This window comes from Maniola hyperantus, chromosome 9 (assembly GCF_902806685.2).
Source record: "Maniola hyperantus chromosome 9, iAphHyp1.2, whole genome shotgun sequence".
Classification (NCBI taxonomy): Eukaryota; Metazoa; Arthropoda; class Insecta; order Lepidoptera; family Nymphalidae; genus Maniola; species Maniola hyperantus.
In genome coordinates, this window is record NC_048544.1 from 7,365,327 (window position 1) to 7,383,974 (window position 18,648).

Here is an 18,648-nt window from a genome sequence, read left to right on the forward strand (position 1 = left end):
AATCCTTTCTTAGCGGATGCCTACGACATAATAGCTATCTGTATGCCAAATTTCAGACCGATCCGTCCAGTAGTTTGAGCTGGGCGTTGATAGATCAGTCAGTCAGTCAGTCAGTCACCTTCTCCTTTTATATATTAAGATATACTATCACGCAGCGTGTTCGTGCCTTATATTCGTCTATACTTATAAACTATAATACCTGTTGGTAACCAACTCCGACTGCCGCCATTGATCCACGTATGAAAGGCGTCTGCACGGAGACCAGACCGCGGCTGTAAGCAGACAGTATCATTTCCTCCGCGGTAAAGCACCCGTCTGCGTAAGCGCAGCCTAGCTCACCCACACTGTGCCCTGTGAATAATGAATTTATTTTTGTTTTAACCCCACAATATTGAAAAAAAAGAGAATTTCCTTTTTCAGAAAGACAGAATAGGTAAAATACACGTTATTTAGAGTTTACACATATGTATAGTCAAGATGGCAATCGGGGTCTGAGGCGGGGGGAATCCCCGCACATCCGTACGTCACCCGCGCTCTTCCGCTCCGGGTTAGTGCGGGGGCTATGCGAATGTGCGGGGCGTTCCCTCCCCGATTGCCATCTCGACCTATCGCGTACCTACTATACCTACATATTTACTAAACTGAAAGCTTATTTAATTGCGTTGAGCGATTGATACAGAAAATCAATTTAAAAAATTTAACTTTTTAAAGTGAAAACTGCCTCACCGACATGCTAATGTTAATAGACAATACTTAGTATATCTATAGATATAAGTTATGACGTTTTGCGCGTATGATAATAATTGGGTATACAGGGTGTAACCAGAACGTTAGCAAAAACGAAAACAGGTGATAGTACTGATGATTACTGATATGATACCACAAAAAAGAACGCGAAATATTATGTAAAAAAATCCTACACTTTGTAAAAGTTCAGAATATATTGCAAATAGAACATTTCACTAACGCTAGAGGTCAACAAACGTTGCGTAACTAGGCCGCTCGGAGTCAATGCCGCGTCGTAGACGGGGCATTAACCCTAGTCTTACATTGCGAGTTTGAAAAATACTAAATCACTAAAACTACAAAATGAGGCAAATGGTTATTAGTATTGTATTGTGTTAGGTAGAATAACAATAACGCTATGTTTTTGCTAGCGTTCTGGTTACGCCCTGTATAATTATATTCGTATATACATATAAAAGCATTGACTGACTGACTGATCTATCAACGCACAGCTCAATCACACTACTGGATGGATCGAGCTGAAATTTGGCAATTGAAATTTAATTTTTGATACCTTCTACAATTAATTTGAAAATCCAAATTAATTATGAGGAGGAGCGCAATAACTTAGCTTATTTCTTCTACTGCAAATACTAGGCAAATTAAGTAAGAAAAAAATATTTTACCAATAATCATGTCGGGAAAAATTTTCAATTCCCGCAAAACTTCCGTAAGTCCAATTTGAATAGCAGCAATCCCGACAAAAGAGTTGAGAATATTATCGAATATAGTTTTGTCTGGAGATGTAATTATGTGCACAATGTCCACTCCTTTGGGTTCCAAGACACGCCGACATCTGTAGAAGACGAAAGAATAATAGAATTTTAATGAATCACCAGCATTGACTTGCATACAGGAGTAAACAAAGTAGCCAACATAATTTATACTATACTCATAGGTATTAATTGGTAAGCATCTTCCAATGTAGCGCGCGCTACCCTGGTGTTTGTTTGAAAAAATGTGCACCTCGATAAAAAAATGTGTCTTTTAACATTAATTGCATTTCGCAATGTTTAATGTTAGGTATCCCTTCTTTTAACGGCGAAAGAAAACATCGCGAGGAAATCTGCATGCCTGAGAATTCTCCATAATATTCTCAAAACTGTGTGAAGTCTGCCAATCCGCACTTGGTCAGCATGGTAGACTATGGTCAAATCCTTTTCATTCTGAGAGGAGATCCGTGAGCTAGCGATGGGTTGATGATGATGATGATGATGTTTTAGCAGCAAACACAATCCCAAAAAGTATTAGGAAATTCTTAGACAAATGTAAAAAACTGTTCACGAACCTTTCAATGGCCGCAGCAAACACAGGAATTCTCATGAGCTGTGTTCCCATCCCGGTCCACTGGGAACCCATTCCGCTGTATACGAACCACAGAGGCCTTGTAGCATCGTCGAAATAGTTTAGCTTTTCATGTAGACATACAGTTTCGTTATTTTCATTTGTATCTTAAAATAATCATTAAATTGTAATTAATCATCAATCACAGGCGCTACTGTAGGACGCAACGTGCGTTTACATATTGGTCCCGTGTCATATCAGGGAGACAGCATTAAGACCGGAAGGCGCAGCAGAAATGGCTGAAAACAGCGAGTGGCACAAGTATGCCTCTCTAATCGAGAGTTACATTTTGGTCCGTTTGCCGTGGAGACCGTGGTCACAGAATATGTAATAACCGTGGTGCCATGGATTCTTAGCGCCAAAAAACTTTTACGAGATAGTTCAGCGCGATTAATAGCCTCATCTGGTGAGAGACTGGCTCATATTTTGCGCAACGGATCAGCCTGGCTGTCCAGCGTAGAAATGCAGCCAGTATTCTTGGCACCATTCCACGTAGGCATGATTTATAAAGTAATTAGATAATATATCTAATTAGAATAATTAGATAGATAGATAATTGTGGATAGCTTTAGGTATTTAGGGTTCCGTACCTCAAAAGGAAAAAGGAATCCTTACAGGATCACTTTGTTGTCTGTCTGTTTGTTCCGTCGTGTCTGTCAAAAAACCTACAGGGTACTTCCCGTTGACCAAGTAACCTTAAAAAAAGTCAGTTCAGCTGATTGCCAACCAAAATGCCTGTAGACTGTGGCATAATATTTTCCAGGTGTTTTGGCCATGGAAAATCTACTGATGATGTCAAGGAATTAAGGCTATAAAGAATTTGAAAAAATGTTTTGAAGCTGAGGTAATTTATTAAGAAGTAGTCAAAGATAACAAAAGATTCACCCGAGAATGTCATTGGCGATGCAATAATAGCCCTCGTTGCTACAGAAAACACGAGGAAGATGGAAGAACAAAAATTACAAGAGGAACCAGGGCACGATATTGTGAGTGGTGAAAACATGAATTATAAATATTACAATTCTACGAAAGTTACTTATTTTGTTAAGAGCGAAATAGAATAAATAAAAAGTTTAAAAATAGACCCTTTGCTACATACATAGAGGCCTACTAGATTCTGAACTTGTACCAAGCACGCTTCAAATTAGGTCGTATTCAAAAAAAACCGGCCAAGTGCGAGTCAGGCTCGCGCAACGAGGGTTCCGTACTACAGTTGTATTTTTTCGAGATTTTGCACGATAATTCAAAAACTATGATGTATAAAAATAAATAAAATCTGTTTTAGAATGCACAAGTGAAATCCTTTCATATGATACCCCACTTGATATAGTTATCTTACTTAGAAAGTTGAAACTACTAATTAGGTATTAGTTCATGACCACAATTTAATTTTTTTTGTGTGATCTAACCACAAATTCTTGGTTTTCAGATTTTTCCCCTTATGTCTGCTATAAGACCTACCTACCTGCCAAATTTCATGGTTCTAGGTCAACGGGAAGTACCCTGTAGGTTTCTTGACAGACCGACAGACAGACAGACAGACAACAAAGTGATCCTGTAAGGATTCCGTTTTTCCTTTTGAGGTACGGAGCCCTAAAAACGATGCGGTTAAAAATATCAAAATGGCAGAAGTATGGTATGTATAGCCCGCGACAGGTTGAGATGGCTGTCGGGGTATGCGGCGGGAGGACGCTTCGCACACCCGCACGTCACCCGAACTCACCCGCACTGGGCTAGCTATTCCATTCCCGATTGCCATCTCGACCTGTCGCATACTATAGGTATGTATTGATTACTTTTATCTTGCCCAATATCATGCCTACTATAAAACAACTATAAAACACTCCACCAAGAAGTATAAATCCTCGTCCTAAATGACCAGAAATTCTGGTTTTGTGAATATTACGGAGTAAGGCCAATTCCTCTGGATCAATAGGACGAGATTTCAAATCCTGAATTATCTTCTCAACAGAAGATTCTTGTCTGCCTGATAAAGTCACTAATTGCGGAAAATTTGCCTTGTACTTTGAAATATCCTTTAAAAAATGTTATGTCAGGTTAGGCTAAATACCTAATAATGTACCTATAGGTATATTTATTAGAATTTTCCTCAGACAGGAATAGGCTGTCGCCATCGTCCCTTTTCAAAATAATAGCTACAAGTTAGACTTCTTTTGGATGATGCCCGCGACTTCGTTCACGTGGATTTAGGATTTTAAAAATCCCTTGGGAACTCTTTGATTTTCTGGGATAAATAGTAGCCTATGTCCTTCCCTGGAATGCAAGCTATCTCTGTTCTAAATTTCATCCAAATCGGTTGAACGTATGAGCCGTGAAAGGCTAGCAGGCAGACAGACAGACACTTTCGCATTTATAATATAAAGTGTGGATGTAATAAACATTAACAACTACATAATAATAAATATTTGGCAATAGCTTCAGCCGTAACGATACCTACATAAAAGTTTAATAGTTTTGACAATCATGTGGTATACTTTAAAATAAAGTTGTACCATGGCTGAAACATAAATTACAACACAACAGATTCACATAAATAACCTACAACTGAAATTTTACAATACATCGGTCATCGTTACAATATTTAAAGGTAGGTATTTGTACAAGTTTACCTAATTGGATAAAAAATATTTTGATTTTGATTGAGTTAGTTACCTTAGGTTTATAATGACCATTTAGCAGGACATGAGCATTAACTCCAGTTATAGAGATATTATTAACAGCAGTGTATGTCCGTCCAAAAGTCTGATGATCGGTAACAATGCGCATACGTCCATTACGCAAACCATCTATATCTTTTCTTGGTGAATCACAGTGCAAATTGCCCGCGAGCTGGCCATAATGATATCCTAAAAGGACCTATTGAACAAAAATATAGTTCTGTAACTCTCACTAATAATAGGAGGTTTTCTCGGGACAATAGTGTTAGTACATCATTCTATAAAATACTGAGGCGCGCCGGGAGAAGGTCCAGGGGACACAAAACTCAAGTGGAGTTCCCTATAAGAGACTAGTCTGACTATGTCTAGCAGGTTGACGACGGTGCGGTACCGAAAGCTGTATGCTTTCGGTAGCGGCGTACTTCCATTCAAATTGGACCTTATTAGATTGCGTGCGGTGGAATATAATTATTTCTTAACTCACCACGACAGGATATCGATTTTTATAAAACGACACTTGTCGTCGTCTAGAAACTTTCTATGTTTTATATTTCTATCTAGCTTATTCCCACGACTTCGTCCACGTGGACTACACAAATTTCAAACCCCTGTCGGGGTTGAATTTTCAAAAATCCTTTCTTAAATGTCGGATGTCTACGCCGTAACAGGTATCTGCATGCCAAATTTCAGCCCGATCCGTCTAGTTTGAGCTGTACGTTGATTGATCAGTCAGTCAGTCAGCTTTAAATTTTATATACATAGACTAGTTGCTGGTAAGTAAAGATAACAGTTGTTCAGAGTGGTTCAACTGTAAAGAATTTATGGCAAAAAGAATAATTTTACTTAGGTACATTAACCGTAAGTTCTATCTGTATCTTGTGGGCAGCTAAATGCAAAGACGACGGCTTCTATGCATGATTGTGTTAAGAAAGTCATAAAAATTGTGTTATAACTTTGATTGAATAAATTATTTTATTTATGCTTCTGCAAAGAAAAACTCCCTTTTAGAATAGCAAAAAGATCATAGCAAGCGTTTCTGGTCACCTTGGTGATTGCTGCTATCCCGGATGAGCCTTCGGCATAACCAATGTTTGACATAACACTGCCCACTAAAAGAGGATCACTTCTGTTTTTACAGTAAACTTTTTCAATTGCTTCTAATTCTGCTTTATCAGCTTCGGGTTCAGCTGTAAGTAATCAATTACTAGGATAAAGGTATTTTCATATTGTGATACAGGTATTTATAAGTAGGTACATTTTATTTCGTCCTATTTTCTTATTAAGTATAAGTACATATGTATTTGCAAATTATTGATTAATCTTTTGTGGTGTTTTTTATCTAAATGATTTTTTATTTTACTAGTTATTTCATACCTGAACCAACGGCTTCTACATATTCGACAGCTTGTGGCGGTACTTTTGCTTCTTCATAAAAGTGTCTTATGAAGTTGGCCATATTTTCTGGATTTCGATAAAAACCATATCTTGGACCTGTTTTATCTCGAAGAAGTGAATTAAATTCACTTTTCACATGTACAACATCGGCGTAAACTCTGAAATAATGTTAATTTTCACACCACTCGCTCTAGAATACCTTATTACAAACCTGTTAGGTAAGGGTAAAGTACGTCATAACTTTCCTACGACTTAGCTGGGTTGTAATATTGTTGACTGAAATCCATTTCGTCTTAAGGGATGTAATGTAATTTGAATTTAGAACATCCCGCATCCGAAGCAAATTCTATTCTTTACAAGCAGTTTTTAGTTCAAGCTGCTGTCTCGCTTCGACGTATAATGGCATCCCTCTGATTCACAATGGCCTCATAGATTCAATAATCTATGAGACTATATGGCGAGTGAGATACTTGGTCCAAAACTATCTCCGAAATGTTGTATTATGGCGTTACTTATTGAATATAATTATTTATTTAATTTGAAATAAAAATGTCGAGTGATGAGGACGAGTAGCAGTACTTGAACTCCGAAAACTATTAAGGCTCAAAGTGTAACAAACGATTTGCTCCCAGAAAGTTCTAAAGACACATAGGTAGGCACCTATTTAATCATACGAAGATTTTGATCTTATTATCTTGCGAGGTGGTGAAAAGTAGAGTATTGAACTTGGGGGTAATACTGTCTTAGACTTGGGTGCCTCTAAACCCCGCGCTTCACTCAGGATTCTAGATGCAACACCCTCGCTACGCTCGGCAGTTACTATAAAATCCCTCGTTACGCTTTATCCCGGCTCCCGTGATAAATCCAATGGCGGCGTACGTTACTCCCATTTTTAATAATCTACTATTACACCCGTATTCACAATCATTAGGTACCTGCTATAAAGAAGGTACTAGAATGATATTGATGACCATCGCACTTTATTATTGAGTAAACTGATTAGTGGAACTTATAGTGTGCTTTCGGATACCCTGTGAGACTTCATAGTAATAACTGATTGTGAATACGGGCATGAAAAAAAATTATTACAAGTGCTAGAGCAGATTGTGTACCATAAAATTTGATATCTTTAATATTATATGTACCTATATAGTTTTTTTTTTGCGTGACGTACCTTAAAGCATTTTTGGCTTTCTGAAGGAAAAGAATGCCGATAGCCTCAGATCTAGCACAGCCTTCAGCTTCAGTATCAAAGGATTTTGTTTTACCATCCATACTTATCTTCGTTGTTCTAAAAAATAGGACATTTTTCATTGTGGATCATTGAAAACTAGCGGTGGTTAAATTAAGATGGTTAATTTTGCTAGGTACTTAATAAATAATAATAAACATCGGTAACCATGTTCATGATAACATTGATAACCTATGTAGAATGTAGACGTACTAAAGCGACCATCTCCCATACATCGTTGGGCCAAGAAAATGATGAGCTGTTATAAGTTCTAAATAAGTGATGATTTGTTACATAAAAATATCTCCTTTAGACTGCTTTAGATTCAGTTTAAGTGATAATTGCATAATCAAAATATATGAGATCAAATCCCTGGTTAGGTTGTGTTAGATAATGTGTTATTTGAACAATGTTTTTTCAATTATTAATCTAGTAATAATAATTAGACGACTGGGGTACTGTTTAGATTTCTTTCCTCTATGTATATAAAATAATACAACACCCTACTGTACACCAACCAACTATACAATTACAGTAGTAATCTCGACAAAACCACAGACCATTAACATTTTTCTATGTTTAGCAACTGTAAATTCAAATTATTTTTTGTGATTTTCGTCATCATAAAATAAAGGATTTTTGCAATATTTTTTCTGTAACAAAACTGTGCCCAGGACTGGGCCATAAACTGGGCGGTCTCCTTTAATAAAATATCTTAGAGTACAATTTAATTACGACGTGATCTATTGTATCTGTTCCTAAGGAAATTACAAAGTATTTAAGGGGTCGTATTTAAAGTGAAGTGAACGAACGGAATACAGGAATGCATTAAAGCAAACAATATAGAAATAGAATATGTCGATGAATACGTTTATCTCGGAGAAATTGTCTCAATGAAAGATTCGATGAAAAAGAAAGTAGAACGACGAACAGCAAATGCGTGGAACAGATATTGGATGTTAAAAGAAGTAATGAAATCAAAAGAAATGCCGATGAAAAACAAACAACAAGTATTTGATAGCTGCGTACTGCCTATACTAACCTATGGTAGCCATACCTGGGCCCTGACACAAAAATTAGAACAAAAATTAGCAATCTGCCAGCGTGCAATGGAACGTAGTATGCTACATGTAAGAAGAAAAGATAGAATAGCAAACGAAACATTAAGAAATAGAACTAACATAGTAGATATACAAGTACAAATTAGAAAACTAAAATGGAAATGGGCCGGACATGTTTGCAGACAAAACCAAGACAGATGGGCAAAAACAGTAACAGAATGGTATCCTAGAGACGGTAAAAGACAAGAGGGAGACAAAGAGTTAGGTGGAATGATGATTTTGTGAAAATTATGGGAGCAACATGGCAACGATTGACCCAAGATAGAGAAATGTGGAAACGACTGGAGGAGGCCTTCGTCCAAATGGGGCGTACTGAAAAATAAAAGTGGAAGAAGAATGTATATACCTAATAAAATATGAAAATTAGTAGTGATATACAGAATAGTATTGTGTACATATTAAAAAATGAAAATATATACAGTAAGAATTAAAAAATAATTAAAAAAATAGTGATGACATAAATAATAGTGATGATATATAAATATAAATGTAAATAAGTATTAATGTATAAGTTTTGTCTTTTGATTCTATTAAAATATTGTATATACTGAATATTATAATAAAATGTAATTGCATGTAATGTTTCAGTAAATAAAGGCTATATTATTATTATTATATATCATTTGCTCTCACGCCCGTGTACAAAATAGATACATATAAAAGCCAAAAAGTTTATAATATACTTACATACATAAAAATAAATAAACCTACATAACATTACATACATACATATTTGTACCGGGCGGAGGTTACACCCCGGCAGGGGAGACCAAACGGCCGGGGGTCAGGGCGACAGGTGAAGAAATCGGCGGACTATCCTAGCCGAGTCCAGCAAGACCGCTTTTGCATCCTGGCTGCGAGCGAACTGCCACGGAACCCCAGTCGCCTCAGATGTTGAGCGAGGCTGACTGGGATCAACCCATTCGCAGATATGACGATTGGGATGATTTCAGTGGACTCCACATGCCACATGTCGGAAACCTCGTGAGCCAGATCGAGATACTTGCGCTTTTTCTCCGTCTCAGCTCTCACGAGGTTCTCGTCATACGGAATGGTGATGTCCACCAAAAACACCCTCGACTGTGCCCGGTCCACCACCACGATGTCAGGCTTATTCGCTAGAATAGTCCTGTCCGTGATGATGGACCGGTCCCAATAGAGCCGGACTCCGTCGCGCTCGAGTACCGGCACCGGTGTGTACTTGTAATACGGCAGCCTCTCATCCAGGAGACCGTACTTCAGAGCAAGCTCTTGGTGAAGGATTTTGGCTGCTTGGTTGTGTCTGTGCAGATACTCAGTGTTGGCAAGCGCTGAGCATCCCGAAAGCACATGTCTGAGTGACTCGCCGGGATGGCGACAAGCTCGACAGATGTCGTGAGTGCCATCCTTCAGAATGTACTTTCGGTAGTTCCGCGTCTTGACCACCTGATCTTGTATCGCACAGACAAAACCCTCGGTTTCCCCGAAGAGGTCACCAAAGCGCAACCACTGCACGGACGCTTTTTTATCTACGTGTGGCTCATTAAGAGCTTTAAAAAAGCGTCCGTGCAGCTCCTTCTCCCTCCATACGGCCTCCCGGTCAGAGGTGCTAAGTACCACCGGTTTCTGCCACTCGGTTTGGGCTAAGGCTAGTGGGGTGAGTCCTTTATCACATTCTATGACCTCTCTATGCATGGGGGACCCCCTCATCGTCTCAAAGTAGGTTCTGAGGTTGGCTATCTCCCGGTTATGCATGGTCTTGACGCTCAATACGCCTCGACCACCACACTTCCGGGGGATATACAACCTCATCACAGACGATTTGGGTGGTGCATGCGATAAAGAGTCATAGTTGTGCGGACTTTTCTGTCCAGGGCGTCAAGTTCGGTCTGAGTCCATCTGAGCACGCCAAAGGTGTACATGAGAACGGGCATGACCCAGCCGTTATAAGCTCGGATTTTATTGGCGCCTGACAAATAACTTTTACAGATTTTTGTCAGACGGCCAAAAAAGGCCTCGCAAACAGACTGTTTCACGTCCGTCTCTTTTACCCCTAGCGACTGTGACATGCCCAGATACCGGTATGACTCAGCTTCAGAGAGGGTTCTGATGGTGGACGGCTCGAGACTCATCTCAGCCGAATGAGTTACCTGTCCCCTTTCCACATGCATGACCGCACACTTGTCCAGCCCAAGCTCCATCCTGATGGAATTGCTGAAGTCAGTGGTGACATTCAGCAGCTCCTGCAGGCGGGTGGCATTGGGTGCCAGCAGTTTGAGGTCATCCATGTAGAGAAGGTGAGGCACTTTTGTCCCTCCTCTCCGAAACTGAAAGCCTGTCCCCGAACCCTCCAGCAAAGTGCTGAGTGGGTTCAGAGACAGACAGAACCAAAGCGGGCTCAGACAATCACCCTGGAAGATACCCCTTCCTATCCTTATCCGGTCATCGGCATCCGCCAGCCGCTCGCCATGGAGACACAGAATCGTACTCCACTGCCCCATGCATTCTCCGAGGAAGTCTCGAACTGTACCATCGACTTTGTACAGCTCAAGGACCCTCAGGAGCCACGAATGGGGCACCGAGTCGAATGCCTTTCTGTAGTCGATCCAGGCGGCGGAGAAATTCCGACGGTTGCGTTTGACCAGTTGGCCCGCAACGGAGTCGATGAGAAGGAGCTCCTTAGTACCACGACTACCGCCCCGACATCCGTTTTGAGCCCCAGATATGATGTTATTCTCGTCCACGTGACGGGAGATCTTGAGGCTCAAAACAGATGTCAGTGTCTTATAGATGGTAGTAAGACACGTAATAGGACGGTACTTAGCCGGATCAGTGGTATCGGTGGACTTTGGAGCTAAATGAGTGATCCCGGTAGTGAAAAGGCTCGGGAGTGTCCTCTGCTCGAGAGCCTCTTGAAATTGTCGAGCCAAGGTCGCATGGCAAACCGAAAAACCCTTCAGCCAGTAGTGATGCAGTCCGTCAGGTCCCGGGCTTTTCCAGTTCGGGGCCCGCCTTACTGCACCAGCTACATCCTCCGTAGAGATGGCGATCGGGTTCATCGGCTCTATTGAGGCACATGCTTCCTCTATCGCCGCAATCCAAGGGCCCTCCTCATGCTCTACCTCCCTCGACCACACACCCCGCCAAAAAGTGACGAGGTCGGCCGGGTCCAGTCGCTGAGAGGTAGAGCAGACTGCTGGACACTCCAGTCTCTTGTAGAACCTTTTCTGATCACTCAAGAAGAGACGATTTTGCTGAAATCGCTCAACTCTTTCCGAGTATCGTCGGATGCGGTTCCCCCATGCAGCGATTTTCTGCTTCAGGTCGTCGATGCGCTCTGTTAGCTTTTGCGCAATATCGGGCTGGTCCAGCCTGACTCCACACCCGTTAAACGCAACTCTAACAGAGCGCACAATCCTTGGCCTAGTGTTGCCCGACCTGAAGCTTTGCAGTCTGCCAATGAGGACTCTGGCCAGAGTGATACGGCGCTCTATTCTCTTCTTCCAGGCCGGTTCCGCGCTGCGCCTTGCAGCAGCAGCACGCCCCGGTCCCGGAGTCTTGGCCCCGATAAATCGGTGCACGGCGAGCGCCGCGCCGAAGAGGATAGAAGCCGTATCACCCAGGCCGGTGCTGCTTTCTAGATGTTGAGGCAGCATTTTGTTTATGGCCTCAATGACATCCCGCGTCGCTACATTTAGCGTGAGTCGGGAGAGCCGCGGACGATTCTCTAGAGGAGCGCTCCTGATTTCAGAAATCGTCTCTTCTAGTATCCTTCTCATCCGCTCTATATCAAGGGAGACTGTTTCTTCAGTGTCTTCCTCCACTGGCAAATCTTGTGAGGTGGTAATTGTCTCCTCGCGGACAGACGGCCGCGCCGCCTGGGAGACGATTTGCTCTGTGGTAGGCGCTGACACTTCTGGAACAGCCTCACGTCGCAACCGCTCGAGCTTGGTAGCGTTAAAGATGTTAGAACGCTGAATATACCGAGCCCGATCTGCCAGGTTTTGTTCCGTGACAGTTAAATTCGGCTCGAGCAGCAGGAACTCGCGGTACATTGCCGCCCGGTAGCCAGTCCGTCCGGTTTCCCCCCCTGTCGCCCTGTAGTACGCACGCATGACATTCTCGTTCATGAGAGACGTCCATCTCATGCGGCGCACTCCACCAGCGGCGGGCGCCGAAGATTGGGCCCTGGCGGACCCTGTCGGAGCCAAGCCATCTGGTGGGGATGATGGATGTGTCGACCGGCTAGGTGGTGGTGCCGGTCGACTGGTGGTACTGGCGGCCCGTATGCTGCTACGCCCAGCGCCAGCTCCAGGCGCGCCCTGGCGACCCCCAGGTAGCGGCCCTATTCGCACATTCCTTAATTCGTTTTCCATCATCATAAAAAAAAAGGGGGGGGTGAGTGGTGGATACATCACTCGGGGTCCACTCAGATCCCCGAAGAGGCTGTTTCTATGGCCAGCACGCCAGATTTCGGGGAACTTGGCTGACAATAATCAGCTCCCCGATTCCCTAAGTCGCCTCTTACGACACCCACGGGATGAGAAGGGGTGGCAACATTCTCCTCTGCTGGTGCCACACGGCCAATTATTATTATTATTATTATTTAAAGTGACTAGCAGACTCACAGACAGACACACTTTCGCATTTATTGTAAACTAAATATTTGGATATTATATAAATATGGAAATGTGGATAATGCTTTTTTAACAATATAAATAACATTCATAAAATTACAAGTACCTACCTTCCATAATGTACTGTAGACTGAGGATGCAAGCAAAGTGATGATCCTCCGACGATAGCAGCTTCACACTCGCCACGTTTGATGGCGAGGTAACCTTGCTCCAAAGCTTTGGTGGAACTGCAGCAGGACTCATTGATGGTCAAAGAAGGACCCTTCACATTTAACCAAAAAGAGATGCGGTTGGCATACATACATTTAGAAATTCTGCAAGAAAAGAATGATATAATTATAGTGATCTATTTGACTGCATCTGTTTTGGCGCGCACAGTTGGCACAAATAAAAATAAGAACAGTTTTTTTTAACTGGTTTGAACTGCCCTTTCTAGCGAGAATAACTAGAAAATACTTAGCAGTTGTTCTTTCCAAATATTTATTTTACAATATTATGCCATAGAGATTCAATGTATTATTAATACATGGCGTATTATAAGTAATTTCTGTGCACAGCATTTCTGGAGCTGCGAGTCAAATCCATATTCTTTAATCTTTAACATAATCTTGGATTGTCTATACACCGCACATGCACACGCATGGAATGTTTTCGAGCTGAAGTTTTGAAAATTTTCGGCTTTGGAAGAAAGAATACTTATTGTTGATACTGAAGTTTTTAAAATAGTTAACGGCGTTAAACGCGCTAGTGTTTACAAGCATTTTTGATGTACAGGCACATTGTTGTATTATACATATACCTGCTTTTTCTAAGTGAAGCCTTACAATTCAGAAGCGGGATATGACTTATGTTGCCTTAATTTCGCTTTGGTATCTTTTTGAAAACAACCCACAGTTGATTAAAAATTTTAGTGAGTTTAGGATGTTTATGATAATAATGATGATTATAACAGGTTAATAATTACATATTTTACAAGTCATACAAACCCTAACAAACCGATTCCTGACTTTGACATATTCTTATCAAAAGTAACTCTTTCTGTGTCAGAATTATCGTTACCAACGTAGACACCAACTTTCTTTCCAGAAAGCTCTTCCGGACCAATACCTGTCGGTGAAGAAAAAATAATGTCAAAAAAAAACTAATTAAAAGCTCGCCTAGTGCCTACGAAGCAGCGACCTGCAAGACCCCCAGAGATATTGTCAGCAAGTCGGCGCTGACGACCGTAACCTTTGCTAATGTTATCAGTACTTTATCGCTACGAGATCATTATCGATAAAGTATACGTGTTCGGTCGAATTTAAAACACGCATTCAGTATTGAAAAATGCGCTGTCATGCACGCTGAAATGTCTCCCCCTGTAGCGACTTCTGCGCCTCCTGTGATTCTTGCGGGTCATCTCTTTTAAGCGATTATTTTTAACAGGCGATTTCTGATTGTTTCATTTTCCATTAAAATTAAAATGTCAATGACAACTATTGTATTTCTTTTTTCTTCCCGTTTGCATTTCATTCTTCTTCTAAGGATTGATTGTAAGGAGTTGCTGGCGGTAAAATTCTGGACACATTATCTAGGACAGAGCGTTATTACCGATAAGACCGCTTTTGCAGGCTGTGAAGTTCTGTTTTTTCGTTTTTTGTATCTCTTCTTCTGTTTTTCTTATTGTATGCAATAAAGATTTTAAAATACATAAAATAAAGTAAAAGATATGAATAATATGAACCCTGAAAACATCACACTCCTTTTGTTTAGGCAGTCGTGTAAGCCTTTACTCATTTTTATTATTTAAAACTAATAACCTAAAATATGCCGATTTTCACGTCTCCAACTTCAAAAACAAAGGACTTTCGTATAACTTTACTACCCCCATTTAATCCTCTAGGAATTTTGCAAAATCCCATCTTATCAAGCACCTTAACCCTAAAAGAGATCCTTATGATTTGTGTGGAATATGCAAAAACTTATGGTCCATGTACCTACCTAGTTAGTGTCAAAGATTTTGTATTGAAATTGCCTTTTATCTTCTAAATATTATGTAAATTTACCAAAAATTTATTGTAGGCAATAAAATTGCCATTTGATATTAAAGTATCGCTAAGAATATCTTCATTTTTGTAATAATAAACCCATATATTATATTATATCACCGTCAATCTATATAACCCGACTGTATAGAATAACCTGTGCATTGTATAGAATACCAAAAATATTCACCATAGCCTTGATAAACAGTAAGAAAAATATTCTCACCAGCGTCAAAAATAGCTTCAAATGTCTTTTCTAACAACTTGCGGGACATCGGATCCATGTTATGGCCAAGAAGGTAGAACACTTTGAAGAACTGCGCATCGAATAAATTAATCCCAGGCACTTTGCCCGTATACTGTGCTACTTCGGGGTGGTCATAATTCCACCGGCAGTTCTCGTTGTTGATTGGGTTTATCTATGGGCATTAGAATATTTAGAGTTTTTAGGTATCAGCAGTTTCGCTAATTCAGTCTCTAACAGCTTACAGCACTGAATGATAGCCAGCGAGCTCATTTGATATTTAGTTTTAATACATGATTTTTCGACGAATAATAGGTATTTAATATCAAAATATATATCAAATATATATTTTGTAAATATATATTTATCAATTTATAGGTTTTACCTTGTTATAGAGAATATCTGATAGGTCCTTCACACTATTGGAATCTGGAAATATACCCGCCATTCCAGATATTACGATTCTTTCATCGCATCCATCATTCCCGGTTCTCTCCTCTTTTAATGATAAGTTTTTCGGAATTGGTGCCATATCATCTGAAACATCATAACATTTAATTGGCGTCAGGTAAAAAGTTTATCGTAGTTGTAACTTGTATTATAAATAACGCAGTTTGAAATTAATTTAATAGCTTGGCAAAATTTTATTAAATCTGACTAATGAGTCAGATTTTATAAAATTTTGGAAAAAATTGCAAGCTATAAAATTAATTTTGGTTTGCTTTAATTAATTCTATTACAAACAGCAAAAAACGTACCTCTAAAATCTTAGTTTTATGTTATTGCAGGTGGTCGTTAAGTAACCCTGTAGGCATATTCACATAGACAGACACGGAAAGCTTGAGGAGTTATTGTCAACTGCTCGAGCAGTCGTTTTCAGCAGCTGGAGCAGTTGATAATAATCCAACGACGAGTTACGTGCTACGAATTGCTACGATGGGGACAACTGCGCCGGAGCAGTCGAGTGCAGTCACTAGTCAATGTATATCTTACAACTGCTCGATCGTGTATATCTTTTTATTGTTTTTTTATTCAGATACAAGTTAGCCCTTGACTGCAATCTCACGTGGTGGTAAGTGATAATAACTAAGATGGAAGCGGGCTAACCTGGAAGGGATATGGCAGTTTTTATTAAACCTATACCCCTTAAGTTTCTACACGGTATCGTACCGGAACACGCTAAATCTCTTGGCGGCACGGCTTTGCCGGTAACAAGACCGCTGCGCCAGGGAGGAATCTCATGCTGCTGACTGCTCGGAGTAGTCGTGACTGCTCAAGCGGTCTTGTGTATGATAATGTAAAAAATAATCCATACTAATATTAGAAATGCAAAAGTGTGTCTGTCTGTCTGTCTGCTAGCTTTTCACGGCTTAACCGTTTAACCGATTTTGACGAAATTTGGTACAGAGATAGCTTGGATCCCGGGGAAGGACATAGACTTTTTATCCTGAAAAATTAAAGAGTTACCACGGTGTTTTCAAAAACCTAAATCCACGCGGACGAAGTTGCGGGCATCATCTAGTGTAGTAATAAAGCTATAGGTACGTGTCGCCGCTCATAATTACAAGATCATCACCATCAATCAACCTATAAACGACTACTGCTGGGCTGGTCTCTTGTAGAGATATTACGGTCTTACGACTTGTTTGATGTAGTCTGTCCACCTAATAGAGGATCTACCAGATTTCTGGTGATTCACTCACCGTCGAGTGAGTAGATCATCATGATCAACCCATCACCGGCTCACTACAGACTACAGAGCACGGGTCTCCTCTCAGAGTGAGAATGGTTTTGGCCATAGTCTACCACGCTGGCCATGTGCGGATTGGTAGACTTCACACACCTTTGAAAACATTATGGAGACCTCTCAGGCATGCAGGTTTCCTCACGATGTTTTCCTTCACCGTTAAAGCAAGTGATATTTAATTAATTAAAACGCACATAACTCCGAAAAATTATAGGTGCGTGCCCGGTATCGAACCCCCGACCTCCGATTAGAAGGCGGATGTCCTATACACTTGGCTAACACAGTACAGAGTGAGTAGATGCTTATCAAAAAAAATCTGACTTACCCAGGTTATTTTAAATATCAAAATGTACCTGTACGAAACCTGGATTTATATCTTATGATACCAAAAGCACACTGAACTGCATTTCTTTTTTTTGCTTCATATATACATGTTGTTTTTATTTTAAATTTGTACTATTGTATTCCATTAGCATTTTTAAGTAATTTGAATAAAATTACATCCATATCCATTATAATCCATATCCGCGGACAATACTATAAATATTATCAATACGAAAGGTTTGTCTGGCTGCTGCTAGCTTTTCACGACCCGTCCTTTCAACCAATTTTGATGAAATTTGGTACAGAAATAGCTCGCATCTCAGGAAAAGACTACTAGAAATACTCTAGGCTACTTTTTGTATAGAAAAATCAAAGAGCTCCCACGGGATTATTAAAAAATTGAATCCACATACTAATTCGTGGTCATTATTTCCTTAGTACAGAGAAAGCTATTGATACGGATGGACATAGACTATTTTAAAGGATAAAAAGAGTTTCCACACGATTTTTTAAAACTTAAATTCACGAAGAGCATGTCGCGGGCATCATCTAATAATATATACCAAACCGCCTATAGTAGGTACGCGACAGGTTGAGATGGCGACCGGGGTATGAGGCGGGGGGACGCCCCGTACACCCGCACGTCACCCGCGCTCGCTTGCACCGGATTAGCGTGATGTCTGTGCGGGTGTGCGGAGCGTTCCCTCCCCGATATTATGACTAAAAATTGACAAACATTTCATGCTTCATTTAATGATTATTTATTGGGTAATATTCTAAATGCAACAGTGTGTTTGTTTGTTGGTTTATTGATTTGCCCTTCAATCACTCCGCAACGGAGCAACAGATCGGCGTAATTTTTTGCATAGAGAGTGTCCTAATGACGGGATTTTAAAAACCTAAATCGCAGAAGTCGCGGTCATCAGCTAGTACCTATCTAAATAATTTATTTTAATTTTTTCATGATCAACCGATTGCCACCCCCCTTCTGAGAACGGGTCTCCACTCAGAATGAGAAGGGTTTACTATTGGCCCCAACGTTGGCAAAGCTAATTTCCCGATCCACACGTCGCGTTGAGCGATCAGTGTTGGGGCCAACGTGTGGAGCCGGCGTTAAACTTGACTTTTAAGTAAACAA

General features: G+C 40.5%; 1 protein-coding gene across 1 annotated transcript in view; it reads right to left on the reverse strand.

Moving 5' to 3' along the window:
- The window catches only part of LOC117985221 (fatty acid synthase-like), a 36,456-nt gene extending 20,484 nt beyond the window's left edge, over positions 1-15,972 (reverse strand). Inside the window, exons 1-12 of the mRNA XM_069501034.1 lie at positions 15,825-15,972; positions 15,422-15,614; positions 14,158-14,278; positions 13,282-13,485; positions 7,378-7,494; positions 6,183-6,361; positions 5,853-5,995; positions 4,804-5,007; positions 3,980-4,166; positions 2,075-2,237; positions 1,413-1,582; positions 200-351 (exon numbers count right to left, since the gene is read on the reverse strand). Coding sequence (XP_069357135.1) covers positions 200-351; positions 1,413-1,582; positions 2,075-2,237; positions 3,980-4,166; positions 4,804-5,007; positions 5,853-5,995; positions 6,183-6,361; positions 7,378-7,494; positions 13,282-13,485; positions 14,158-14,278; positions 15,422-15,614; positions 15,825-15,971 — 1,980 coding nt within the window. The 5' untranslated portion in view covers position 15,972. The remainder of the gene's footprint in view (positions 1-199; positions 352-1,412; positions 1,583-2,074; positions 2,238-3,979; positions 4,167-4,803; positions 5,008-5,852; positions 5,996-6,182; positions 6,362-7,377; positions 7,495-13,281; positions 13,486-14,157; positions 14,279-15,421; positions 15,615-15,824) is intronic.
- Positions 15,973-18,648: the final 2,676 nt, after the last annotated feature.